The sequence below is a fragment of the Ahaetulla prasina genome, chromosome 2 (genome assembly GCF_028640845.1).
Source record: "Ahaetulla prasina isolate Xishuangbanna chromosome 2, ASM2864084v1, whole genome shotgun sequence".
In the NCBI taxonomy this organism is placed as follows: Eukaryota; Metazoa; Chordata; class Lepidosauria; order Squamata; family Colubridae; genus Ahaetulla; species Ahaetulla prasina.
The window spans coordinates 56975419-57003298 of NC_080540.1; the positions used below are offsets into that span (position 1 = coordinate 56975419).

The window sequence follows — 27880 nt, forward strand, 5'->3', positions numbered from 1 at the left end:
AACACTTTCAAATTTTTCTTATTTATTTACAGTTAGGAGAAAATTAAAGGTTAATTGTTTTGAATATATGAGGAGTGAGCAACAAATATCTCTAAATTGACCCTTCTTCCATCACATTCTAAATTTGTATTCTTGGAACTCATGCTTAAGTAAAAGTAGCCTTGCCCTATTACCTTTGCAACATCTCTAGCAGCACTGACAAAGATCAATCTTCTCTGGACCTTAAACTATTACTGTGCATCATGTGGGCATCTATCCTTTGGAAGTCAGGAGCCTTAGGAAATACATTTCCTAGAGCTGTTGAAATCTGAAGGGAAGTTCTTGAGCCTGGTGTCCCTTCATACTATATACCAGGAAGATATTATGTCTGGAATGGTTTTGGAAATACTATTTTCTACTGTTTATTAAACCATGGATAATTTCTGTCTTGGATTATTCACAATAGATTATTCCAAATTAAGAAGGTTTACCCATAAATAGAAACACACTAATTGATGCCTGTGCCTTTTGAACTTCATTTTCAGAAGAATGTAGTTTAGAAGCATTTTATACAGATTACATTAATTCAGAATTTCATTTGTGGATGTTTTTTAGGAAAAAAAAATCTTGAGTGGGTATTTTTCATTGACTGTAAAACGTTTATCTGACTATCGTGACCTATTATACTATACATTTACATTACCAAAACAAATTGTTTTTATTTCTGATATAAAACCTCTTGGTAAAAAAATGAAAAAATTGCTTATTTTTAAACATCTTTTCTTTCTATCACCAAGGTTCAGTTTAAAGAGAAATGGGGGCATTTTGTCCTAAACAATTGTCACCTCAAAAACTCAGTGGAATAGTTCACACACTTACTGTGATAGTGATCCTCTATAAATTGGAATGCAAGCACACCTGTCTGTTACAAAAACTCAGAGGTAGATTTAGATTAAATAGGTGGACCATAAGAAGCCTGTTCATTCCTCATACATTTTTTTTGAGCAAAAAAAAACAAACATTTTGTGGTTTCCACAGTAGGTGTGGCCTACATTTTCTTCAAAGCATGTGTGGGGCAGACCACTCTGTTCTTTTTAATCCAAAGAGGATCCCTAACTTGGTAAGAATGTGAATTGTACCCATTTGTTGTGGTGCTTCTGCTTTACAGAGTCTTGCTTATTGAAGAATAAGTAATTGCTTCTGTGGACAGACAAATGTGTTCTTTTATGAAGTTTATATACTCAGTTTTAACTCATTGTAAATTCCTAATGGCTTGAGAACAAGCATTAGATTTATTCTGGCAAAGTCCATTGCTGGCAATGGATATTTATAATCACGGAGTTAAAAGGACTAATAAAATTAATTAATGTCCAGTTTCTTCATTTCAACTTTATTTTTGTTATGTCCATACAATCTGCTTAATTACCAAAAAAATATGAATCTGGTATTGAAGATTGAATTTTTAAAAAAAGAAATGTGTACTCGTCACTGGTATATCTATTTTCCTAGCTGCAAGACTTTAGATTAGTCTGTGATCTTTGATCACTTTGGTAAATGTTTTCTATCACTAAGTTAATTTTAAAAATGATTTTACAACTATGAAAAGATGTCATCTATATTTTGATCTACTGTATGTCACTATACTTAGGATAGAGTAGCGTTCTCCCCAAATTTACAGAGTATTTGTTGAAACATTTTCTTGTTAGTTTGTCATTTGCTGTATGCTTCACAATGTCTTGCACCTTTCAACTGCTAAGTAAAGTAATAGAGCAGCTCTTCTTTTTCTTTATCGATCAGCACCTGATCCCGATCTTCTTTCTCCTTGAGAGCGGGAGGCTCAGAACGAAAAATTAATCTTCTGCCAGTCTAAAATATGATCAGAGACACACTTAAGAACAACTCTGCACATTTTATACTGAAATAATGCAAATAAATTCATTTTGCACTAAGTATACATCGGTAAAAGCAGGCCCAACTTCTCCTGACCCACCTTTTCCTGAGCACAGTTTTATTTCTTCCTTCCACAAATAAGTTTCTAACTATGTTTCTTCCCTTCTGTCATTTCATGCAATATGAGTATAATAGAAAGAAACATTGCTTCTTCCAACAAGGAATATTCAATACTTACTTAAAAATTGGCTAAATTACTATTCCAATTTTTATTTTCTTCCACTCGGGCATCTCTGTTTTAAGATTGTCCCCATTTATAGGATTGGTTTTCTTTTAGTCCATTGTGGTCAATCCCAATGATTCAGAACATGAAAAAACTTCCTCAGCTAAATATTGCCCCCACCAATCTGGGTCTTCATTTTACTAATGAAGGATGGAAGTCTAAGTCAACCTTGAGCTAGTCAGGATCGAACTCTTGGTGGTAAGCAGAGCTACCTGCAATACTTGAGTCTTAACTACTGCATCACTAAAGCTCTTATTATAAGTTGTCATAGTAATAGTTAAACTTACTATTGACTATTTATATGTGATAGTAAAGTGTAGAAAGGGGAAAGCCTGAGCTAGGTTTTCACTTTATAACAAGCAACACCACCAACCAAAAATTCCTTTGGACTTGCAAGGTATAGTCTTAGAAGCGAGGCACAAATGTAGATACTGAATCCAGTCAGACCTTATTCTTGTTCATGTGTAGACATGAGGGGTTCTTGGTGTTCTCTGAGCTTCCTTGTTTTCTTGCCGATGTTTCATTACCCAAACTAGGTAATATCATCAGTGCTAGTGACGATGTTACCTAGTTTGGGTAATGAAACATCTGCAAGAAAACAAGGAAGCTCAGAGAGCACTAAGGACCCCTCATTTCAACCTTGAGCTACAAATATCCTCGTTTATTGGTACTTCATGTATAGACAGTCCTGAACTAGAGTTACAAAAGGCTTTGGATGGAAGAATTGATAAAACAGTCTGAGCTACTGAAATCACAAAAGGATGCAACAGCAGATGCTTGGGACATAAACATACCTTCTTCTTAACATCAGCTTGTGCTCTTGCCAGGGCCCGCTGCAGCCTCTCTTCCTGCAATTGTCTCTGCTGCCTGATCTTTTCTTCTCTCATCCTGGCCAAATGAAAGAGCAGGTTAAAAGTTACAATTGCAAGTCACGTAAGCCCAAAACTGTCTTTGAGAATTCTACTGGTTTGTGTCATAGAGCAGGGGTCTCCAATCTTGGCAACTTTAAGACTTGTGGACTTCAACTCCCAGAGTTCCTGAGCTAGCTTTTCTGGCTGAGGAACTCTGGGAGTTGAAGTCCACAAGTCTTAAAGTTGTCACGATTGGAGACCCCTGATATAGAGCATTGGATCCACAAAGAACATTGCTCTTCGCATAATGCTAAGTTGAAAGCCAGGATAAAGAACTGGCTCCAAAGGGATAAAATGCTATCTGATTCATTGTCTCCGCTGATTCTGGGATTGGTATCGTTTATTGACAAAATATCTGCAAAATGGAGCTTTTCTGACACTTCATTACTTCTATCAGAACCCTTATTGAAAGCGCAAGTGCAATTCAAACTCAGTTTGCCATTTTCTTATTAAACCTGTATGATTGACAAAAAGCAAACATCCAGATGATACTTGTAAGGCCAGATATTTCTATGTATGTAATGTAAGAACACAAGATTCATCCGTGTCATACTATTGCAGTTTATTTGATAGCAATAACAATAGCACTTAGACTTATATACCACTTCATAGTGCTTTAAAGCCCTCTCTAAGTGGTTTATGGAGTCAGCATTTTGCCCCCAACTATCTGGGTCCTCATTTTACCGACCTCAGAAGAATGGAAGGTTGAATCGACCTTGAGCTGTTCAGAATCAAACTCTTGGAGGGAACAGTGAGTTAGCCTGCAGTACTACATTCTAACCATTGCTCCACCACGGCTCTTTGATGCTCTTACCATGCTTACAAAGCAGTTTTGATGGCAACTAAAATCATAGCATCAATAAGATTAACTAGAAGATGCACAGAAGAAGGTGCAGGCAGAATGTAATCTTCATCATTCTGCTGAAGGCATCATATTGGAGCCAACTCTGAATAGGGTTTATCTTACCTCATCCTTCGCTCTTTCTCTTTGGCCTTCTCAGCTTGTTCTATCTTTCCTGGAGGCACCCTCTCAAGACATTCCAGCAAGTCATCTAATTGATGTTCTATAACAGTAAGCATCTGCAAAGTTCCCAGGTTTGCCTCATTCTCTCCAATGCAGCGACGATAGACTTCCAACACCTTTCGATACAAACTCACCAACATTTTGTCCTGCAAATTAAGGACCAATAGTGAACTTTCAGGCCTCAGAAATCTAGATATTGGGACTCTTAATATCAGCTTTCGGTTATATTAATAACTCAAAAGTCTGAACCATCTGAACTGTCTTTAAGAAATCTAGCTGTGACATGGGCTCTTGATGGCAGGAGAGAACCACAAAACTTAAAAAATTTGAACCTCTCCAGATGGGGAGAGCTGCAGAAGGTAAAGCATTGTGAAGCATTGCATGTATATGCAGACGCAAATGCTTAGATGAGCTCAGATCTGATCTGGTGATTTCAACAGCATGCCACCTAAATCTTCACCATGTCTCTTTTTTTACCTTTTCTTAGGATCTGGGTGAAGAATGTCAGGGAAATAGCACGAGATGGAGATTTTCAGTATCAGTTTACCCTGTACAAGATCACAGCACTGTTTCTGTCATCATAATAGAGATCCAAATTAACTTGTGGGCTGTGTAGCATGGTCTTATTATCTTTCATCTTGGGGGGGAAAGTAGCCCTCTCCCATTTGCACCATTCTGTGGCACGGCACGTACCTTCTGATCTTCAGGTTCAAGCTTTTTCAACTGACTTGATGTTATACATACCTGAACGTCAGCTTTGTATTCCCCAAAAGAAAAGACACGTGCTTTAAGTTCCAGGTCTGCTGCTGTCTCCTCTTCTTTAACAATGTTGGCTTGCAGTGTGACAGCAAGCATTTTCAGTTGTTCTATTTCACGATCCCTAATCCAGAAAAAAAAAATTAAGTCATTTTTTGGAAGACTTTGACATGAGTAATTTTATACTTCAATTACTTTAATTACTTGGAAAGATGAGCTAATTCAATATTTGCTCAATTCTTACTCAGTTAAACCATTTTCTTTGGAGCTGTTAAGTGAGCAGCTTTCCACTGGCAAGATCATCTTTTTTTAACTCCCAGATCCTGAATTTTCCCAGCCTCTCTATACAGGTAGTCCTCGAGTTAGGAATGTAATCAGTGGTGGGATTCAGCCAATTCCCACCACTTCGGGAGAACTGGTTGTTAACTTTCTGAGCAGTTTGGTGAACTGGTTGTTGGAAGAAATCATTAGGGCAGAAAACCGGTTGTTAAATTATTTGAATCTCACCACTGAATGTAATGGAGCCTGCCCATTCCATTTGAAACCCGAAGATTTGTGGGAGTGAATCTCATACCTTGAACAGGATCACTCCTTCCTTTTGCCCACATATTTGCTAATTGAATGTGAGGCTCGTTAAGTGCACGTGAGGTATTTCAGGGTGGGGAAGGCCATGGGGGAGCCTACTGATGGAACACCTGTCTAAGACCATCCAAGGCATCCCCAACCCAATGAAATATCTCATTGCTTTCCCTTCCACCTAGCCTGCCGCGCCACGTCACTTACTGTGTGAAAATATAGCAAGCTGTGTCCTCTCCAGCCTCTTAGCCGTGTGCATCCCTCTGCAGTTCCATTTAGGCCTGCGCAGGCCTCACCCGACACGTTGCAGACCGAAATGGAGCTTTGGAGGGGCATCCCTCCAGAGCTCCATTTTGGCCTGCAACATGCTGGGTGGTGCCTCCAGAGGCCCGAACGGAGCATTGGAAGGGTGGATCTGCACCTCCGAACCTCCCATTTTGCCTGGCAACGTGCCAGGTGAGGCCTACACAGGCCTAAACGGAGCGTCAGAGGGGCAGGCCCACTCCTCTGAACCTCCACTTTGGCCAGCAAACTGCAGGATGAATGTTACAGGCCTCTGTGGTTGTTCGTAAAGGCAACCAACTGCTGTTGTGCTGCAAGATTCGTAGTTTTGGGACTTGTTTGTAAATGCTAGGGAGCACTTATCGCGTAACTTCAAGCATTTGCTAAGGGAACACTTGTAACTTGGGGATTGCCTCTACTATTGACAAAGTTTTGTGATGTTTTGCCAACATTCCTCCATTTGCTCCATGTGATGAGCTTTTTGTACTTTTCTCTTGACACAAATGCTGGTTGCCTCCATGAGGAAACGGTACAAGAGTGGAATAGTGGCTACAGGCTATTACTACTGATATAAAATGTATAGAAGTTGGTTGGTGTCCTTTTCAGGAGGGAGCACAGTTTCTTTGAGGTTGCAAACCAGTTAACACTTGGGAAAAAATTCTGGGTAAACTTAATCCGATCATCATCTTCCATACTATTTATTTATTAGATTTTTTTATCCTGCTTTTATTATTGTATAAGTAGCTTAAGGCAGCAAACATACCTAATGCTCCTTCTCCTATTTTCCTCACAACAACCACCCCTTAAAATAAGTTGGGCTGAGAGAGAGAGTGACTGTCCCAAGGTCACCCAGTTGGCTTTCATGCCTAAGGCAGAACTAGAACTTACAGTCTCCTGGTTTCTAGGCCAGCACCTCAACCACCACACCAAACTGGCTGTCTATGCTGAGATGCTGTGTGCTAATATTTAAATCATAATAATTGCTGCTAACAGTGTTTTATCGTCTAAATTAGCATGTGCACCTTTTAACTAAAGCTGCTACTCTTAACATTTGGGGCAATCTGAACTATTTAAAATCTTTTAGCTTATGGAAACATCAGTGGTGGGTTTCAGATTTTTTTACTACTGGTTCTGTGGGTGTGGCTTGGTGGGCATGGCATGGCTTGGTGGGTGTGGCTTGGTGGGCATTGCTTGGTGGGCGTGGCAGGGAAAGGATACTGTAAAATCTCCATTCCCTCCCCACTCCGGGGAAGGTTACTACAAAATCCCCATTTCTTTCCAATCAGCTGGGACTCAGGAGGCAGAGAATAGATGGGGGTGGGGCCAGTCAGAATTTTTACTATCAGTTCTTTGAACTACTCAAAATTTCCACTACCACTACCGGTTCTCCAGAACTGGTCAGAACCTGCTGAAACCCACCTCTGAGAAACATGCAAGACTGTATGCATGCAATGCAGGAGCTGGCAGAAATCGATGAATGAAGGCTGGTGTGTCTTGACATCTCCTAATCCTTCACTCTCAAAAGTGGAATGGAAGAAATTGTTTGCAAACCTTACAAATGTCTCTTCCATTTTTGTTTATCATAATAGATGCTAATACGTCTGGGGCTATAGGAGATGTACGGTAGAACATTCTTTTAACAGTAGGGCAGAAAAACAATCCATGTTGTTGGAGGGTACAGAAATAATGACTAAGTTGCTCATGTTTGGAAAGAAACAGAGAACATCCTTGTGTTGCAAGGGATTAGTATGGCCAATCATTTGCAATTGCTTACATTTTATTGCGTGTGGTTTCCAAAGTGTGTCGGAGCTCATCCAAGGTTTCCTCTGTCTCCTGAGAATTCTGAATCAGAGACAAGTTCTGCTCTTCCAGCTCTGTAAAAAGCTGCAGCAGCTGGTTTGGATCTGTAAAGAATAATTCAGGTACCTGCCAAGGAAAGTATTAACATGAAGGAGTTCCCATATTGTTAATCAAAGGTACAGATTGAGAGAAAAAGCAATCTTTGTTTATCCTGGATAAGCTTTGCTAATTATTTCTCCATAGCACTGATAAAAAAATTAAATAATAGCTAATCTTAGTGGCAAGAAAATGGTGAAAGAGAGAAAAACAATTTTCTTAACCATGAGATGGACAGCAGATAAATTTAATAAAAAAGTGAATAAATAAAATATCTACTATCTCTATTTAGATAGCTCTCTAGTTATCATCTATCTGTATATAATCTATATCTTGGTCAGTGGTGGGATTAAAAATTTTTTACAACCGGTTCTGTGGGCGTGGCTTGGTGGGCATGGTGTGGGCGTGGCAGGGGAAGGATACTGCAAAATCTCCATTCCCTCCCCAATCCAGGGGAAGGTTACTGCAAAATCCCCATTTCCTCCCGATCAGCTGGGACTCGGGAGACAGAGAATAGATGGGGGTGGGGCCAGTCAGAGGTGGTATTTACCGGTTCTCTGAACTACTCAAAATGGTGAGAACCTGCTGAATACCACTTCTGATCTTGGTGCTGTACACCCAATTGAGTACACCCAATTCAGCTAATGAAGTATAGGAGTTACATGTTAGACCAGCCCTCTGAAAATCCATTTCACATTGCTATTTAATGACAGAGTTCCCTGAGCTACTATTTTTTCTTCCAAAATACTTCAGTAGATTATTGAGTAAATAAGGAAAGATTAAATAAGGAAAGATCCCATCCACATGTGATCACCTTGAGAAGGGTGGGCAACTCATAATCTGTATAGAGCCCAACCACATTTTCCACAGTATCAGGATTGTGCCATCAAAATTCAAGATGAAAATTGTAATTTTTAATGGTGTGATTTTCCTCCATTGCTTAGTTTAAACGTTTCAGTACTTTTTAAGCTACTAGAATTTTTCAATACTATTTCACCTTAAGAATTCCAGCTTTAAAATGTACAATTAATTGCTGAGTTCCAACAGTGCTGCAGTTATATGCTAAAAAAATTGAATTACTGACCTCATCATCATCTTCATCAGATAATTCTGGACTAAATTTTTCTTCTGATGGGGCAATCTGTACACTCCTGTAGAGGTTATTCTTGAGTCAGTTGTTTACAGGGCATTATAATGCAATATTTAATAGTTTATCTTGCTGATCCCTCAACATGCATTTTGAACTGGAATTGGAAATGGATTACAAGCAACTATTTCCCACTTTGTGGAAAGTTGAAAGAGATGACAGGATATCCATAGATAAAAATATTAAACTGATTCAATCATTTATCCTCTTTCTCTGAAACTCTGGGAATTGTAGTTTTTTTTCCCCAGGAAATCACATACTTTTCTTACAGATTATTTTAAAAATGCCCTGATGACTACATAGATGCAATCAGACAATGTTCTTGGCCATGTTATAGCAGCAATAGCAATAGCAATAGCACTTAGACTTATATACCACTTCACAATGCTTTACAGCCCTCTCTAAGTGGTTTGCAGAGTCAGCCTATTTCCCCCAACAACAATCTGGGTCTTCATTTTACCCACCTTGGAAGGATGGAAGGCTGAATCAACCTTGAGCCTGGTGAGATTCAAACTGCCAAATTGCAGGCAGCTGGCAGGCAGCAGAAGTAGCCTGCAGTACTGCACCACCACTGCTCATGAAAGTAGTTTGCCATTACTTTCCTTTGGGAATTCCCCCCCCCCATTTTCCTATCTAGCCCAGGGATCTCCAATCTTGGTCCCTTTAAGACTTGTGGACTTCAACTCCCAGAGTCCTTCAGCCAGCAAAGCTGGCTGAGGAACTCTGAGAGTTGAAGTCCATAAGTCTTAAAGGGACCAAGGTTGGAGACCTCTGATCTAGGCAACAACCTGAATATTCTCTGATGGTCTGTTACCCAAATGTTAACCAGATTTACTCCTCCTTAGCTTTTACAAGATTTGCTACTACCTGTTTCCTTTCAGTTAATGGTTGGACTACCTTCTCTCCTGCATACTTCCATTCCCCCCCACCATAAGTGTGACATCATTTCATGGCAAATTTTCAAAATGGAAATATTGAAGGAATAGAAGGGACGTCCCATTAGAAAAGCAGAGAGCTCTTTGTACAATGGTGGATACATAATTCTGAAGAGTGGTAGTGGGGGGAAAAAGAGCATTGAAGATGCAGTCAGTTAGAAATTGATGTAAAGTGGCATTATCCCAGAGTGTGGTGGCTCACGAGGTTAGAACGCTGGGCTGACAATTGGCACGCCTGCGTTCAAGACCCACTGCTCCTGCAGCGAGGATGAGCTGCTGTCACACCCTCCAGCTCCTGCCAACCCAGCAGTTTGAAAGTGGGCAACTGCAAGTAGATTAATGGGTACCACTTCAGTGGGCAACATCACAGGGACCTGAAAGGAGCCCTCAACTTGGCATCTCTGAAATAACGGTGATGTCATTAGCAATTCCTTTCACCAAAGAAGCACTTCTATGCTTCCGACATGGGAAAAAAAAACCCTGACATCATGAAAATTGGAAACATACAGTAGTGGCCAAAATTGTGGAAATCTTTTGGGAAAAGTGCATTTTCTAAAACTAGCTAATAACACAACTTTTTTTTTTAGTATTACCATAAAATTATACATCAACAGAAAGATAATTTAATCAAGAATGTAATGCAATAACTTTTATGAAGGATTTGCTATTAGAATAGCAGTTACAATCTAAAGAAGAAAAGTGAAACAGGTAGAAAAAACAAGATACAAAAATTATCACTATAGAAAAAATGAGATATACAAAAATTATCACCATGTCAGTTAATAGCTGGGTAACCTTTAGCATGAATTCGGCCTTACAACGTCTTCCCATGGAGTGAACCAAGTCTTTTAGTTCTGCAGCTGTTATATGTGAAACCAAAGTTGAATGATTGCTTCTATTAACTGGGTTTTATTGCTGGGTTGTTTCTGACTAATAAGTTTCTTTAGTCGGCTCCATAGATTTTCAATTGGGTTAAGGTCTGGGCTATTCCCAGGCCATTCCAGCAGTGGAATATGATTATCTTGAAACTAAAAAAAAAAAAGTGGTGTTATTAGCCATCAAACCTCAAAAATACACTTTTCCCAAAAGGTTTCCACAATTTTGGCCACTACTGTATACAACGCTTGACTGGCATCTATATGTAGTGCTCCACACATCCTATATCTTTGCATTTATTCTCATTTGAGAGGCCAAAATAAAGGCATAATTTGAAAGCTGTGCTACTGTAAGGTAGTATACTATGATATTTTCCTGTAAGATTCAATACCCAATTTTGGTGACTTTGATTCTTCTCTGTCTGTCTCACTTCCAACTCACTTCCCTGACATACTTACGGCTTTCTGCTTTGTTGAGACTTTAGAGTCTGCCTAGAAGATACTCGGCTTAATTTGAAAGATTCCTTTCGAGGCAAAATTTGGCTTGGCGTTCTAGAAGTGGGAGGTTCTACATTAGTCATTTCAATACTAGAACGTTTCGGTATGCTTGCTGTTCGACGTCGGCCCTTGTCTTGAAATTCTTGAACATCCTTCCCTGAACCTGAATACAGAAAAATCCATTAATTGTGTCATCCCCATTTGAGTGTTACTGTTTAGCGAGAGAGGGGGGGGGAAAGGGGGGGACTATTATTGGTAAGCCAGGAAGAAAGAGAGATGGGTACAATTGTCAGTTCATTTTAATGACTAAAAGTTTGATTCTACATCAGTTTCTGAATGCAGTCAAAAGAAAAGAGAACACCCACCTCTCCATCTACACCGCTGTGAAGATGTCCTCTGAAATATATATATTTAATATAAATCTGTGATGGAATGTAGTAAGGAGGTAGATTTTCAGGAGGGAGGGAGCCCCTTCCAGAGGAGTGAGAGGCAACTCAGCTCAGATATTATGTGTGAGAGAAAGAGGATCAAGACAGCCCCTCCCTAATATACTCAAAGAGTATATTATGGGTACAAATAGTACACTGCTCAGTATGGTATGATTTTATGAAACAATAAAGAACAATAAAACAATAAAGAACTCAGCTTGACACATGTCATTCTTGGCTTTGGGCCTGGCAAAATTCCTTAATATGTGTTTTTGTGAATATTTGAGTTGTGAGCTAAGATATGAAAAGTGTGAAGTTTGTCCTGAGTATATGCTCCAGTTATAATATTTTTTAAACATTATTAATAATATTCATTAAAAACTATTGAAGAACCAAATAATTAAAGGTAAAGGTTCCCCTCACACATATGTGTTAGTTATTCCTGACTCTAGGGGGCGGTGCTCATCTCCGTTTTCAAGCCGAAGAGCCAGCGCTGTCCGAAGATGTCTCCATGGTCATATGGCCGGCATGACTAAATGCCAAAGGTGCACGGAACGCTGTTACTTTCCCACCAAAGGTGGTCCCTATTTTTCTACTTGCATTTTTACATGCTTTCGAACTGCTAGTTTGGCAGAAGCTGGGACAAGTAACAGGAGCTCACCCCATTACACGGCACTAGGGATTCAAACTGCTGAACTGCCGACCTTTCGATCGACAAGCTCAGTGTCTTAGCCACTGAGCCACCACGTCCCTCTACCAAATAACTACATACAATTAAAAAATGGAGAAAGCCAAGTGCATGAAGAAAAAAAATAGTAATAAATAAAGGATTTACAATTATAACAATTATTACAATTGAAATTCATTATTTTTTTGATTAATTACAATGTATAGAACTAGGTTTATAGCATCATTTTAAGAAAGAGTTGCTTGACAGTGAAATGGATGGCATATAAATTTAAGAAATAAATAATTAAATAATTAAAGCTCTATAAAATGCTAATCATTAGTATTAATATTGATATCACCACTCTTTTTCATTCTTCCAAAAATAAATGCATATAATCAAGGGAAGGGCCTTTTTTCTGTTAATGCTGATGAATCTGTACACAGATCTAGTACTGAGAAAGAAAAATCATATAATGAAAATGGTGTCGGTCATACATTTTCCTCAATGTTGCTCATTGTTTTTGACAGTAAGCAACTGCAGAATAAATCTTCCCTAAAAAAGACCAAAGTCTTGTAAGTTATAAGTGTCTCCTTATTTACCCTTTAAATATAAGCAAATACAAGGAAAATAGAAATTAGAGCAGGAGTGTCAAATCCTTGGGCTGGATGCATCACGTGCTAGCCACACTCACATCCGATTTAGCGAAGGGTAAAAAAGTTGTGATACGTCACGTGATGATGCAAGTTTCACACCCCTGAATCAGAATAACGTAAGTAATAATTACTAAAATAAACATGATGAGAAATACCTGTATCGGAAGCATTTTAAATACTGTAATGATACCATTTTGCTCATTTGTGAAAATTCAGGTTTGCTGTTTCTTTTAGGGTAGGCTACAGGCTTTTAAAGGGACATGGTGGCTCAGTGGCTAAGACGCTGAGCTTGTCAATCGAAAAGTTGGCAGTTCAGTGGTTTGAATCCCTAGTGCCACGTAACAGGGTAAGCTTCTGTTACTTGTCCCAGATTCTGCCAACCTAGCAGTTCGAAAACATGTAAAAAATGTGAGTAGAAAAATAGGGACCACCTTTGGTGGGAAGGTAACAGCGCTCCTTGCACCTTTGGCATTTAGTTATTTTTATTTTCTGTAATTATATCATGTGGCTTTGCTTCTGGTTGGTTTCTTCTGAAGATGGATGAGGTTCAACAATGGCCTCTGAAGATCTATTGTTATTTCTATGCAGATCTGAGAATCATACACAGTCTTGGGATTATGGAAGCGCTTACCTTTCGACAGTCCTAATTTCTCCTCTTTACTGTCAGAATTGAGTTTATTTGCCTTTCCTTTCATCCGCCGCCTTTCATGATCTTCCCACCAATCTTTGGGAGATAGTTGGTAGAGGAAATCTTTGAACACCGCATATTCCTGCAAAGTGTCCTCAAATCGGGCTATCTCACTGAAGAAAAGAAACACTCATTGCAAAGAACACTGTTGTGGAAAATTGGGATAGGTATTGGGTATAAAGCTCTTCTCCCCAAGTACATATTTCCAGGGAAAATAAATTGTTATCCATACATTTTTAGACCTAAAGAATGCTGGATAAGACACCAGGAGACAGTAAGAGTGCTGGGAAGTGAAACTGCAAGAAGGTAACATCTAAAATATATGAATGAATGGATGGATGGATGGATGAATATCCCTAAAATATTCCTTAATTTTACTCTGAATGCTTTTGATAGAAGATAAACAATATTTTTATATTGCCTGAAGTTAGGGTATCTTCATAAAAAGCATATGGCATACAGACCAGAGGTGGGTTTCAGCAGGTTCTGACCAGTTTTGGAGAACCGGTAGTGGAAATTTTGAGTAGTTCGGAGAACTAGTAATAAAAATTCTGACCGGTCCTGTCCCCATCTATTCTCTGCCTCCCAAGTCCCAGCTAATCAGGAGGAAATGGGGATTTTTGCAGTAACCTTCCCCTGGACTGGGGAGGGAATGGAGATTTTACAGTATACTTCTCCTGCCATGCCCACCAAGCCACGCCCACCAAGCCATGCCACACCCACCAAGCCACACCCACAGAACCAATAGTAATTTTTTTTTTAAACCCACCACTGATACAGACGTGTGATTGTCTTTGTGGGTTGGTCATGAGAAGAATATGGTCTATCAAGAGTCCCATCTCTTTCCTGATGCCATTTACTTTATGACCCCATATTGCTACCATAATGCTGATTCCTGTGATGGGATTACATTGACTCCCTTTTCTTCTGCCTTCAAAGAAGGGGTTCAGAAAAGGCTAAATGAAATTTGTCCCAGCAGGTGGCAGCATCTAGCTGACCTTGCCAAGTCATATAAGTCAGACTTGGTAAGTGCTTAGATGGCTATATAAAATGTATTTCTTAGATGGCTATCATTAAATCCCAGAGCAATAGTAAAAAAAAAATCCCTTCTAGAAAACATAATGGAAAACTAGTTTCACATTCTTGTCAAGAAGACAACATTCTTGTATCTATGTAATCATCCAAGGTCAAACTTAATTCAAGGAAGTCTGAATCTTTTAAATGAAATTTTAATTGATTTTGATCAATTGATCGATATAATAGATCATTTCCAGGCGGTAACTCTTGGAGCAAAAATGTTTGCTTTATTTATTTTAATTCCTGAAACAGGTCTAATTCATTTTTTCTAATATTGAATTAGAAAAACAATAGCAACTTTCATTTTTAATTTTAATGCATTCCAAAGTATTTATTTGCATCTTCTCAAATGTTTCTTTCTTTTTTATTTATTTATAAAACAATACAGTATAACAAACACAAAACACATAACATATATTCCCTTTTTACAACAGTTTCATGACGGTAGTCTTCTAATATTTACATTTTCCCCTAACTCCCCTTATAATATATATATCCTTTTTGTCCCATTATCCCTTATTATGCTATAATTTTCTTCTCAAATGTTTTCTTTGAAATTCAAATTTCTTCTCAAAATGCTTCTTCTCAAATGTTTCATAGGCAGGGTCAATGGAAATAACAACACTGATTATCTTTGGGGACATGATATTTTTTTAGCAATCTATGGATTTAAAATTCATTGGAGAGAGAAACAAATGGAAACCTGTAAAATCTTGTTACCCATAATTCAGGCATATAATTAATGTTTATCAAGCATAAACATTTAGCATGTCATAAAGCTCTATAGAACTAATGTACTTTTAACTGTATTGGGACATGCAGGAAAGGGAAACAGGGAGGAAGGAGAATATACCCTGGATTATATCTTCTGTAACTGCTACCTTTGGATGTTCATCATTTGCGCTGTCAATTCTCGGATCTCAATTATTTTCTCCAGTTTTGCTTTGGTTTCTTTTTCAGCACTAAGAAAGAAGAAATAAAGACAGAAATCACCTGCAGAGCATGACTGGATATAAGTGATATCAGAATTACCACCTTTAAAACGCTCCATGGCTTAGGACCCGGGTACTTACGAGACCGCCTGCTGTTACCTTATGCCTCCCATCGACCCGTACGCTCTCACAGAGAGGGCCTTCTCAGGGTGCCGTCCGCCAAACAATGTCGGCTGGCGGCCCCCAGGAGTAGGGCCTTCTCTGTGGGAGCACCGATGCTCTGGAACGAACTCCCCCCTGGCTTACGTCAAGTGCCTGATCTTCGGACCTTTCGTCGTGAGCTAAAAACATATTTATTCATTCAAGCAGGACTGGCATAAATAGTTGATTTTAAATTGGGGTTTTAGGAATATTTTAAATTTTTAAATCTTTTAAATTACCGGCCGTTTAGTAATAGTTTATTTTAATTTCTTTTAATTGTATATATTCTGTATTTTATTCCGGCTGTACACCGCCCTGAGTCCTTCGGGAGAAGGGCGGTATAAAAATTTAATAAAATAAATAAATAAAAATAAATTAAGGGAGATCTCAAAGTTTTAGGCCACCATGAAAAGTCAGAGGCAAAGGTTAGGGAGATATAAATTTCTTCCTGGTGTTGTTCCATTTCTCCCCTTCCCCCAGTCCTTTCCTTCTTGTCTCTACTCATATATTGGTTGAGAATTTGGCTGAAAAATATGTAGAATGTAATGATTCTCAGTCAAGTTGGTTTGACACATTAGATGACACAAGAGTGGGCTGACCCTCTTTTTCATGATCAACTGTGGAGCGATCATATAACAATAGCACTTAGTATAGTGCTCCATAGTGCTTTACTGCAACTTTCATCTACCTGTGAATTTCTTTTGGACCTTTTAATTGACTTCTGTCTGGCAAATACTGTCTTTAAGGTGGGGGTGGAGGTGAACAGCCTACATGTTAGTTAGAGAACAGAGAAGGCAGCTCTCCTAAACTGTCAACATAGATTCAATTCTAGAACTTTAATATGAGCTTTTTTTTTAATAATAGAAAAAGTTCTACTAGTCTGCGTGGGAAGTAGAAGACATCTAGCTAACTAGCATCAGAAAACTTAACTACTTCCTGTTAGATTACTTAGCAGTTTTGTAGCTTTTTAAAAATATCAGTAGGTGGGTTTTCTTGTGTTTGTTAAACAAGAAGAAAGAATAGTGTAGAAATAAATTAACTCATGAGTTGTTTGGCATCTGAATCCCAGTAGAGAAGATTTGACAAATAAATCAAGTCTCTATTACGAATTCCACAAAGAATTTCATTAACTCTGAATGGGTTTCTTAAAGCCCATCAGGGCTAGGCAGATGTTTGAGTAGCCTTTGAGTTCTTTAAGGCGTAAGCTGAGAGATGCAGCACTTGATGAGATCTGAAGCATAACTCTGAGCCATGATGCAAAACCCCTGACATGCATACCTGTATCAGACATTGGGATGCAATAATACAAGGGTGGTGTTTGTCTGATGAGATCACTGTGTTTCCCTTTCTGACACAATCCCACTTTGCTACAGGGATATATGGTGTCAAGCACTTCTGAATCATTCTCAAAGCATATGAAACTTTAGCAGGTTCAATGAAAGCATTAGAGTCAGAATGCTCAGAGATATGATTTGACTGTCTAGAGTAAGCTGAAGTTGCAGAGACTTCTTCCTCCCCTCCCTCTCCCTCTCTTGATATAAGCTGCCATGTTTTGTTGAAAATAGAAATACAGGATGTCATTTCTGAAATAATTTGTTCTCCAGTCTTAAGACAGAAGCTGAGCATCACTTAAGCCACTCCTTTAGTTCACCAAGCATCTCTGATTATCCCTTTCAGACCAGTTATGAAAATGATGTGTCAAATATTTCAACCTTTGTCTGGCTGTGTGTGCCTATGATTATATTTTCTTCAAGATTTTAACCCTACAAAAAGTATAGGGGGAAAAAACCCCAAAGCCAACATTGCAATTCCTCCCCCTCTGATATCCTGCCCTACCATGCCCCCTGTAGCCGTGGGAGATTCCCCCCCAAAATATCAAGTGCCCCTTTGTTCAATATGATTGCAGAAATGCTTGTAGGAAGCTCCTGCAACACTTAGTGGCAGATTTTGTGTCTCCTACTGAAAACTGTAGAACTTCCCCAGGACTTGAGATGTCTACGAACGCTACAGCATAGATCCTGTGATTCAGTGTTACATTTTCAAAGCTTGGGCAGAGTTTCTGTCATTCTCTTTCAGGAATTCGTCAAACATGGCAGCATCCTTTTCCAAGTCTTCCTCAGCTTTCTCCAGCTTTGCTTCTTCTTCCACTGCCAGATTTTCCAGTTTCTGAATTTCATCTTTTTTCACAGTTACAGCGTACTGAAATGTAAGCCAAAAGTGATTGAGAAAAGGAGGCCCAGTAATGTCTCTTTTCAGTTAAAGGACAATTTTATCACCTCCATAGTTTATAGTTTGAAACCGGCTGTTCCATTACTAAAAGAGTTCTGCTTCTATGTGAAACTGCTCTTCATCCTCTTCTATCTTAGTCTTTGCTATTACCCCCAAACTGTCCAATGATTTCTATCTTTCGCTTTTTAACAGATACACTGTTAAAGACGGATAACGGATGCTTACGGGAGATAGGGGATGCAGAATTTCCTAAATAGACATGGTATAGACATGGTAAGATATATCTGTATCTGTGTTTATCTATTTGTGCACACAAATATGCCTATTCCTAAACATGGGAAAATATGCTATGGCTATAAATGGGATATGACCATGTATTTCCCCACCAGAACTTACTCTATGTAAGCAGAGAAGCCCATGGCATAAGCCAGTGTTGGTGAACCTTTTCGGCACCAACTGCTGAAACAGGAATGCGCGCATGTAGGGGAGGGCGAGAAACCAGAAAAGCAGTTCCCTGGTGTGCATGTGAGCGCCAGGAAGCTGAGCTTCTGGTTTCTGGTATGCGCATCAGACGTGGGTTTCAGCAGGTTTTGACCAGTTCTGGAGAACCGGTAGCAGAAATTTGGAGTAGTTCAGAGAACCAGTAGTAAAAATTCTGACTGGCCCCACCCCATCTATTCTCTGCCTCCCAAGTCCCAGCTGATCGGGAGGAAATGGGGATTTTGCAGTACTTTCCCCTGGAGTGGGGTAGGAATGGAGATTTTACAGTATCCTTCCCCTGCCACACCCACCAAGCCACACCCACAGAACCGGTAGTAAAAAATTTTGAAACCCACCACTGGTGCACATGTGCGCAAGGGAGCTGCTTTTCCAGTTTCCTGTGCTTCTGTGCACGCAAAGACCAGCTGGCAACAGGAAACCCGGAAGAGCAGCGGCTGACGGCTGACGTGCCTGGAGAAATGGCTCTGCATGCCACTTCCGGCACGCATGCCATAGGTTCGCCATTATGGGCATAAGCCATCTAGCATCTTCCACCAGGCAATTTACTGAAATGATTCCTCATGTTAAAAGCTACCATCAAGTTGCATTGAAGCCACTTCATTTAATGCTGCATTTGTAATCAGCGTTTCCCTTTTCAAAGCATTCAGAATCAGACTGGTGGTGGTTCCACCCATGTTACCCTCGCAACAATTTGGCTGGAAAGAGTAGTCTCCCCCAAGGCCCTCCAGTGAATTTGGCAGCAAAAAAAAGACTTGACTCCAACTGTCCCCAATACAGATCCCAAGCTCCTCTTCACTCTCTCAAAGTGACGTACAGGTGACACCACTAGAACAAAATGAAATACCTGCAGCAAGAACATCTGCCGTTTCTGATTGATGTAATCATGCATGGTCTCTCTCTCTACAACCTGGTCTGGGGGGAAAAGAAAGAAAAAAAAGAAGGAAGGAAGGAGGGAAGGAAGGAACAAAAAAAAAGGGGGGGGCAGCTGTGCAAGCCACAACATCCAAATGCAGCATGCCACAGTGAAGTGAGAAGACAATGCTTTTTTAGCAGAGCTTCCAAAATCTCTTTCTGTTGACTGAGTTGATTGAGAGACACTTGTAACCAACAATTTTACCACCTCCATAGTTCAGAAACTGGCCTGTTCCATTACTAAAAGTGTTCTGCTTCTATGTGAAACTGCTCTTCATCTCTTCTATTCATCTTTGGTCTATTTATTTCATTTAATCTTATTTGCTGAGTGCTTGTATATATCAGGACATATTAGAGGTGTAATACAGACTGACTAGTGTTTATTATAGCAGCAGATACCATTTCTGGAGGCAGCAGGCTTTTGTAGAATTTGGTGCCCATAAAAAACTCTTTCATATGCTATCCCAAAGGTGCTTTTTTCAAGAGGCACCTGAAAAACTGAAATAGAAATAGAAAAACTGAAAATAGAAAAAAGCACCTTTGACCTGGATGACTGAGAATCTCCATAGACATCTTTCATAAGCTATGGCATATGATAAGAGCCCGTCAGAAACTTCCAAAGTCTGGTGAATCTCATTTATAATCTCATTCTGGACTAGAATTTCAAATTTTAAATTTGGTTTTAACGGGGTTTTATTATCTTATTGTAATTTTTAATATTCGGCCTTATTTAATAAGTTTTTTAATTGGTATTTTATTTTGTATTTATATGTATGTTTTTATTAGGCTGTAAACCGCCCTGAGTCCCTTGGGAGAAAGGGCAGTATAAAAATGCGATTAAATAAATAAATAAATAAATAAATTTATATTACAGAGTGTTTTAGAAACATTTTGAAGAGACTTAAGCAAATTTTATTCATCTTATACTCCAACTTATGGTCAAGATGTAAAGCGAATTTTAAGCTGATCCTATAAAAATAGAGTTTATACTTTCCCCTTGATGGTTAAGATCTTTCCTGAAATTATTTGCACAGATGTTTCCTTTATTGACTTGTTTTTTAAAAAAATCTCAACCAACAAATGAAAGATTATAGAAAGATTGATAAGCAGAGGCCTGCTGCTTTGGCTATTTCCCTATTCAATATAATCCTCCCTGCACAACTGTTTTTCTCTTAAAAGCTTGGAACAAATAACTCCAAATGTGTTTTACTTTTGAGTGATAATGCTAACCAGAGACCCGAGAGACTAGCAAACCTAAAGCAAGTTTGCACCCTCACCTAGATCAGATTTTTGGGAAACCACGTCTAAGATTATTTCAGTCTGAATGTGAAAAAAAAAAAGAGAGAATCTGAAGCTGGAAGCTTATACTGTGTATGTTCTGATACCAAGTAATTATCCCGCTACATTGCAGCCTAGGATCTGAATGCTTTCCTCAGCTACCTTTAGTAATTGCTATCTTCCAGGAGATGCTTTCTCGGAGAGCTTTCAGTCGTTCGGCTTCTGCTAATAATTCCTTGTCCTCAGCTTCTTCTTCCATTTGGATCGCTCTCTTGAATCCCGACTGTTTGGAACTCTGCAGAGTGGAGCAAGTCATCTTCTCGTGGACTTTCAAAGTCTTCCGTCGCTCTCGCTCCTAAAGGAAGGAGTTGAGTAAATGCTCCCTTGGTTATCGGAGACCTCACAAGATGGCTGCCCCAGCAAAAGTATATCTCCAGCATCAAGGACCTTATAAGAAAATGCAGTTTCTCAGGAGGTCAACATGGAATTGTATCTTGTAACATTGGAGCTAATTATTCACTCTGTGAGATCAGTTATATTGTATACGAAATATACAGAATATAGAATAACAGCATTGGAAGGGACCTTGGAGGGCTTCTGGTCCAACCTCCTACACAAGCAGGAGACCCTATACCACACCACACACCTGGGACTCTCTATAAAAATGAGGCATAGGATTCTCCTCTCAGAATTTACTATGAAATTAGCTTTGATCCTGCTATTCCACATTTGTTTAATCTAGTGCTGAGCAAGACTACACAAGGAAAATAAAGGTCAGGCTTCCTTAACCAGCCGCCCTCCAGTTGGACTGAGTTCCAGTTATTATAATCTCCAGCTAGCAAAGCCAATCATTTTCACTGGATGGTGCTGGATTCTAATCTTATGAGAAAGAAGATTCTCCCTATCCATGCTGTCTGAACACTCAATCCTCTCTTCTCATCTGTAATCTTTTTTTTTTTTTTTAAAAATAAGCTCTCCCCACTTCAGCTTAGGTTGCACTTTTGACTCCTTTACAGAACCATCAGTGTATCTTATTATTTAATACACAAAGTTTTTCTAAAAGTTTCGGAGGTTCTTCTTAACCCATGCAACTTTGGTTAGAAGCTACTGAAATGAGACCAGTATACCAGTTCAGTGGGAAGAGGGCATATCACACTGTCAGCATTCTGATTGGCCATGGCTGGGAAGAATTTCTTTCGGAAACGTCTGAATTTTCTACATACCATCCTGGCCATTTCTTTCTGTTTATCTCGCAGCAAAAAAATATCAATATCCGCAGGGATTTTGAATGGGTTTTGTTTCAACAGAAAGTCTATGTTTCCAGGAAGAGCTGCAAAACAAACCAAGAAGCAAAAAGAATATTAGGAAAGTAATAGCCGAGCAGCATTATGTCTTCCGAATATAATGAGGAAATGAATAAGAATAACCAAAATGTGTCCAACTAGGCAAAGAAGAATGAAAGAACGTTGCTGAACTTCATCGCAAATGAATTATGAATTATCACTTGAACATATATAATTGACTGGCCAGCTTGCCATGGCCAGCTGGCTGCAGGAGAATTCATTGCAGGACAATTCAACAAAACAAAAGTTAAATTCATTTCGACAGAACTGTGGCCAATAATAATAAAATAAAGGCAATCCAGAAATATAAGAGTTACAGTAATTTCAATGAAATGTGGTCACCAATAATAAAAGTAAGTGATTGAAATGATTACTAAGGCGTTGAATTGTCCTGCAGCGAGTTGGCCATGGCAAGTTGGCCATGGAAAATTGGCTGTGGCAAGTTATCCCATTTCATGTTAAAAGACTTTTTGGAAACTGCAATGTATCATACTAGAAAAGAGATTTGGACACAGTAGTGTTGTGTTCACATTTTAATCGAATCTCAAGCATTTAGTCCAAATGATTTCCAAATTAGGAAAAGCTCTTTACTTAGCCTTATCAATCAAGACAATTTATTATTTCCCACATGATAAACATTGGTTCTGAAAAAAACATTCTTTTTATCTCCTCTTCTTTCCTCTATTCTCTGTGACTTCAAGACAGTCTGAAAAGAATTTCAAAAGTATGGGGAAGATTGCATAGGGAAGGTTTTTATGGTCATGAAAACATACAATTGGATTTCAGACCCAAGAGAAAATCAAAGTACATTGGCTCCACATGATTTGGAAGATTCCCTGATCCTGAAAGATCCTATTGTCAAGGAAGTTTAAAAACAATAATGCAAGAAAGGTAACTGCTCAAAGTTGCTAAAATGGCAATGGCTTCCTCTGTTGTGTGGCAATTCTAAGAACTGATCTATTGTGTTAAAATTGCTTAGTGATCTACTGATGATTGCTTGAATAGTGGAATTTGGGAGCTGACAGTAAGCAATTAAAAAGAGAGACTTACATGACTTGGTGTCTGGTCTAGAGCTGGACTTAGAAGAGGGTATTGTAAACACATCTCCCGTTTGCTGAGATACCAGCCGTGTCTCTGATGCAATAAACAACAAACTTCACTTAGTTATCCAGAAATAAGTTATATTAAAGGGAAAGTTGCTAGGACATAAGTGTTAGCATCATAGGACTTACCATACCTCAGTGTTTGAAGGTTGCAGACCAATTTGTATGCGGCACTTTGTATATATCATTGGAAACAGAGTTACATTCATTAATACCATCCCTTTCCAATATACTTAAGAGTAAGAAAAAACATCTTCCTGACGATACAACCATAGTTCTCTCTCTCTCTCTCTCTCTCTCTCTCTCTCTCTCTCTCTCTCTCTCTCTCTCTCTCTCTCACACACACACACACACACACACACACACACACACACACACACACACTCACTCACTCACTCACTCATATAAACATAAATTCTCAATAAACAACCTGGTGCCTCTGAGTATCACCATACCAACAGATACATTTTTAAATGACCTGCAAGAAGTATTGACTTCAACCTAGGAGACATTTATGCTCCAGGTATTAAATTCCAAAGAAAACAAGCATCAATGAAGTTGGCTGTTTCAAAAGGAACAATCTACAGCACATATACAATAAGAATAGATCTGTATTCTTTAACATGAATCTTAAAACTGTGAAGAGAAGGAAGCATTACATTCTAGCAAATAAAACAAAGGAATCTTACTGTAAATTTCTTCAGAGTCCACTGAGGCAGTAGATGCATTTGAAGGGGCAAATGACACTCCAGACATCCTGCGAATCTTCTAGCTTAACAGGAAGGCTGACAAATTCCCACTTGGTGAACAGATGTCCTGAGTTGCAACACTGAATCTTGGTCTATGAAGAGACGTGTATAAGGAATCCTTTGTTAAATGTGATTTTACATCACTCCATCACTCTGCTAAACAAATAATTCCCTCAACACTGTCAAACTATTTACTAAATCTGCACTACTATTAATCTCCTCATCGTTCCCACCACCCATCTCCTTCCACTTATGACTGTATGACTGTAACCTTATTGCTGGTATCCTTACGATTTATATTGACTGTTTCCAAATATGATTTGATTGCTTATTTGTACCCTATGACTATCATTAAGTGTAGTACCTTATGATTCTTGACGAACGTATCTTTTCTTTTATGTACACTGAGAGCATATGCATTAAAGACAAATTCCTTGTGTGTCCAATCATACTTGGCCAATAAAAAAAAAAATCTAAATTCTAATTCTTATTCATTGACCAGCTAAACCTTAACAACATAGAAACTAATTTACAACTGCTAACATTTGGGGCAGAAATTGAAATGGTAATGAAAAAGATTTTGAACAATCCTCCTAATAACTAAAATTGAGACTGGGGCAAACAGTTTCAAAGGACGGTGGGCTTTGATTCACTGGACATCCATTTTGTCCTTGAGAAAAGGCTTAGGTTGAATGATTTGTAATTCCCCTTCCAACATTAACATTCTACAATTTCATGTAGAAGAAAGGAATTTTGTGCAGGTTCAGTTTTTTTCACTATAGAAAAACCTGAGTTACTCCAATCTTTGTATCCTATTTGTATTGCCATATCCTATTAAATCCAAAGAATCTTTTTCACTGAAAGGATGGCATATTTCCCCCCCATTTTTAAGCAAAACAAAACAAAAAAGTGAAACATACACATAAAATAGTAAAGGTAAAGGTAAAGGTTCCCCTCGCATATACGTGCTAGTCATTGCCAACTCTAGGGGGTGGTGCTCATCTCCGTTTCAAAGCCGAAGAGCCAGCGTTGTCCAAAGACGTCTCCGGGGTCATGTGGCTGGCATGACTCAATGCCAAAGGCGCACGGAACGCTGTTACCTTCCCACCAAAGGTGGTCCCTATTTTTTCTACTTGCATTTTTACGTGCTTTCAAAACTGCTAGGTTGGCAGAAGCTGGGACAAGTAACGGGAGCTCACCCCGTTACACGGCAGCTGTAGGGATTCGAACCGCTGACCTGCCAACCTTTCGATCGACAAGCTCAACGTCATAGCTTGTGAGCCACCCTCATAAAATAAATAAATAACATAACATAGGCATGGGTCAAATAAAATGGTGCTAATCCGAACAAAAGATCTGTAGAAATCATCATCCACCACCATAATTTTAAATGACTTGCTTGCTTTTTTAAAGAGATCCAGAAAACTGCAGCTGGAAATTGTTTCCCAATTGTTGACACTCATTCAGCTATAGAGGGAAGGATCACTATAATGTTAATGGCTACCAATTTTATGAGGTGTTTTCTCAGTGATACATCAGTGGTTCACGTTGAAGCAGTTATTTTCAAGAAAACTATCTCACTTCATGCACACTCATTTCAGTAGCTTCTAACCAATTAACTTGATGTACTGTAAAGTACATCAGTAGATGATGGGGTGTGATGGCTTAGTGCTTAAAGATGCTGAGTTTGTCAGCTGGAAAGCTGGCAGCCCAGGTTCGAGACCTGAGTCCAGGTTCGAGACCTCTACTGTGCAATGGGTACAGTTCCCATTCCTGCCCCAGCTTTTGCCCACCTTGCATTCAAAAGCATGCAAAAGCGAGTAGATAAATAGGTACCACTTCAGTGGGAAGGTAATAGCATTCCATGCACCTTTGGTATATGGCCATGTTGGAAAATGTCTATGGACAATGCTGGCTCCCTCAGCCAAGAAACAAAAATGAGCACCATACCCTAAAGTTGAGCAGAATTGGACAGGGTAACCTTTACCTTTTTCCTATAGAGATAGTAGTCCTTGATCAACCTTACCTCAGCCTAGAAGTTAAGCAGGGCTTGTCTGATACTTGGAGAAGAAACCACCGGGAAAGTCTAAGGTTGTAGGCTAGACTGGGAAGTTGAGAAAAAAGATCCTGCAAGAAAAAGATGGCAAAAAATTCCATGCTGATGCCTAGAAAATTGCATGGCTATGTCTGTGAAGTCACCAATAGTCAAGCTTGATTCAAAGGCTTGACTTTGGTATCAGAGCATTTAGAAAACTCCTCTCTGCTTGTTGAAATAGTGTTTGAAGAATTAGCTAAACTACTGGCAGTCTTTGCCTTACACCCATTCACTGAGCAACCGTACAAAGTTACAACTGCATTGAAAAAAGGGACTTACGACTGGTCCTTACACTAATTACTATTGCAGCATTCCCATAGTCACGTGATCAAAATTTGGGCACTTGGCAACAAGTGTGTATTTATTCTTGAGCCCTGGTGGTGCAGTGGTTTAAAATGCAGTGTTGCTGGCCAACAGCCTGGAGTTCGATCCTGATGGAGCTCAAGGTTGGCCCAGCCTTCCCTCCTTCTGAGGTCAGTAAAATGAGGACTCAGATTGTTGGGGGCAATATGCAAATCATGCTTATATCCTAAACCACCAGAGAGTGCTGTAAAATGCTAAGGGGTGATATATACAGTAAGCCTAAATGCTATTGCTATGGCTACTCTGGTTGCAGTGTCCTGGGATAACGTGATCACCATTTGCCTTAGGGGCCTCTGTGGCTCAGACTGCTAATGCAGTCTGTTATTAAGAGCAGCTGCCTGCAATTACTGCAGGTTCTAGTCCCATCAGGCCCAAGGTTGACTCAGCCTTCCATCCTTTATAAGGTAGGTAAAATGAGGACCCAGATTGTTGGGGGCAATAAGTTGACTTTGTATATAATATACAAAAGGATGAAGACTATTGCTAACATAGTGTAAGCCACCCTGAGTCTTCGGAGAAGGGCGGGATATAAATGCAAAAAAATAAAAAAATAAAAAAAATGCAACCTTCTCAAGGGGCTTCCAACAAGTAAAGTCAGTGGGATAAGCCAAATTTGCTTAACAGCCACCTGATTCTCTTTAACAACTGCAAGGATTCACTTAACAATCATGGCAAAACCAATCAATCAATCATCAAATCATTTAACAACTGCCTTCCTTAGCAATGGAAGTTCTGGCCCCCTGTGGTGGCCGCATGTCCAGAACTACTTGCGTTTTACCAAGAGAGTGAAAAAGTTCAAAGCATCTTAGCATCGTGACAGGTAAGGAAGCAAGTTGGCAGCTGCCTTTGAAGGGGAATGGGCTGAGGAAACCACCCTAATAATTCCATTGCCAATTCCATTTGAACCTGAAGCCTAAAAACACTTTTTTTAAAACTTGAAGCCTGCCATCATTGTAAAAGCTGGGGCAGCATTACTGTTTAACAGCCTGTTTAATATTATCCTGCTGGTGTTCGGAAACAGCCTCAGGCTACCATCCTCTTTCTCTCTCCCAGGAAAGGTTACATACGGAAAAAGTACAAAGTACAAAAAAAAAAGAGTGCTTGAAACGAGTGCATTGCATTTGAAAGCACAATTATATAAATCAATTGGAGAGAGAGAGAGAGAGAGAGAGAGGGAGAATGTAGTAAAAAAAAATAGTTTTAAAACCTCCTGATAGAAATAGAAGATGAATTACCACAGACGTTAAATATGTCTGTAAGCTCACTCCAGAGACATAGATGCTTAATTTCAATATTGAGATTTTTTTTTCCCCCTGTAGATTTTTCCAGCTTTTCGACGACCCAGGCGTAGCCTTTTCATCAACGCTGGAAGTTCAAGAAAGGATATCGCGCTCAGCCTGAATTCTCTCCCGATTGGAAATAAAAAAGAAAAAGAAATAAAAAAGATAGGACTCTACAATTCAGTGACTGAAGTTATTTTCCGGTTCCACGTTGCTCTTTTAATTGCTTCTGCTCGGCGAACATCCGTCCCGGTGGTTTTGCCAGTCGGTTTGGCCAATTTAACTAAAGAGCCGCAGCGCTTTCGGACAAGAGGCAGGTTCCAGCG

At 39.3% G+C, this 27880-nt stretch overlaps 1 protein-coding gene across 1 annotated transcript; it reads right to left on the bottom strand.

The window, feature by feature from the left end:
- Nucleotides 1–136: 136 nt before the first annotated feature.
- On the bottom strand, nucleotides 137–27880 carry CFAP100 (cilia and flagella associated protein 100). The gene is made up of 17 exons (XM_058169064.1): nucleotides 27510–27880; nucleotides 25843–25943; nucleotides 23757–23908; nucleotides 23015–23098; nucleotides 21845–21951; nucleotides 20784–20976; nucleotides 19276–19343; nucleotides 17737–17900; nucleotides 15450–15530; nucleotides 13435–13604; nucleotides 11014–11215; nucleotides 8682–8748; nucleotides 7476–7627; nucleotides 4832–4967; nucleotides 4031–4233; nucleotides 2947–3040; nucleotides 137–1845 (listed from the first exon to the last, which is right to left on the bottom strand). The coding sequence occupies exons 3-17, from the start codon at nucleotides 23821–23823 to the stop codon at nucleotides 1732–1734; spliced, it is 1902 nt and encodes a 633-aa protein (XP_058025047.1). The 5' UTR covers nucleotides 23824–23908; nucleotides 25843–25943; nucleotides 27510–27880; the 3' UTR covers nucleotides 137–1731.

What these genes read in the sequence shown, in the direction of transcription:
- CFAP100 (XM_058169064.1), bottom strand. Translation starts at nt 23,823, where the DNA reads ATGTCTGGAGTGTCATTTGCCCCTTCAAATGCATCTACTGCCTCAGTG. An exon ending in AGAAAGAAATGGCCAGGATG is followed by an intron (nt 20,977 to 21,844) that starts GTATGTAGAAAA and finishes TCCTTCCTTTAG; the next exon opens with GAGCGAGAGCGACGGAAGAC. An exon ending in GAAGATAGCAATTACTAAAG is followed by an intron (nt 19,344 to 20,783) that starts GTAGCTGAGGAA and finishes TTTTCCCCCCAG; the next exon opens with ACCAGGTTGTAGAGAGAGAG.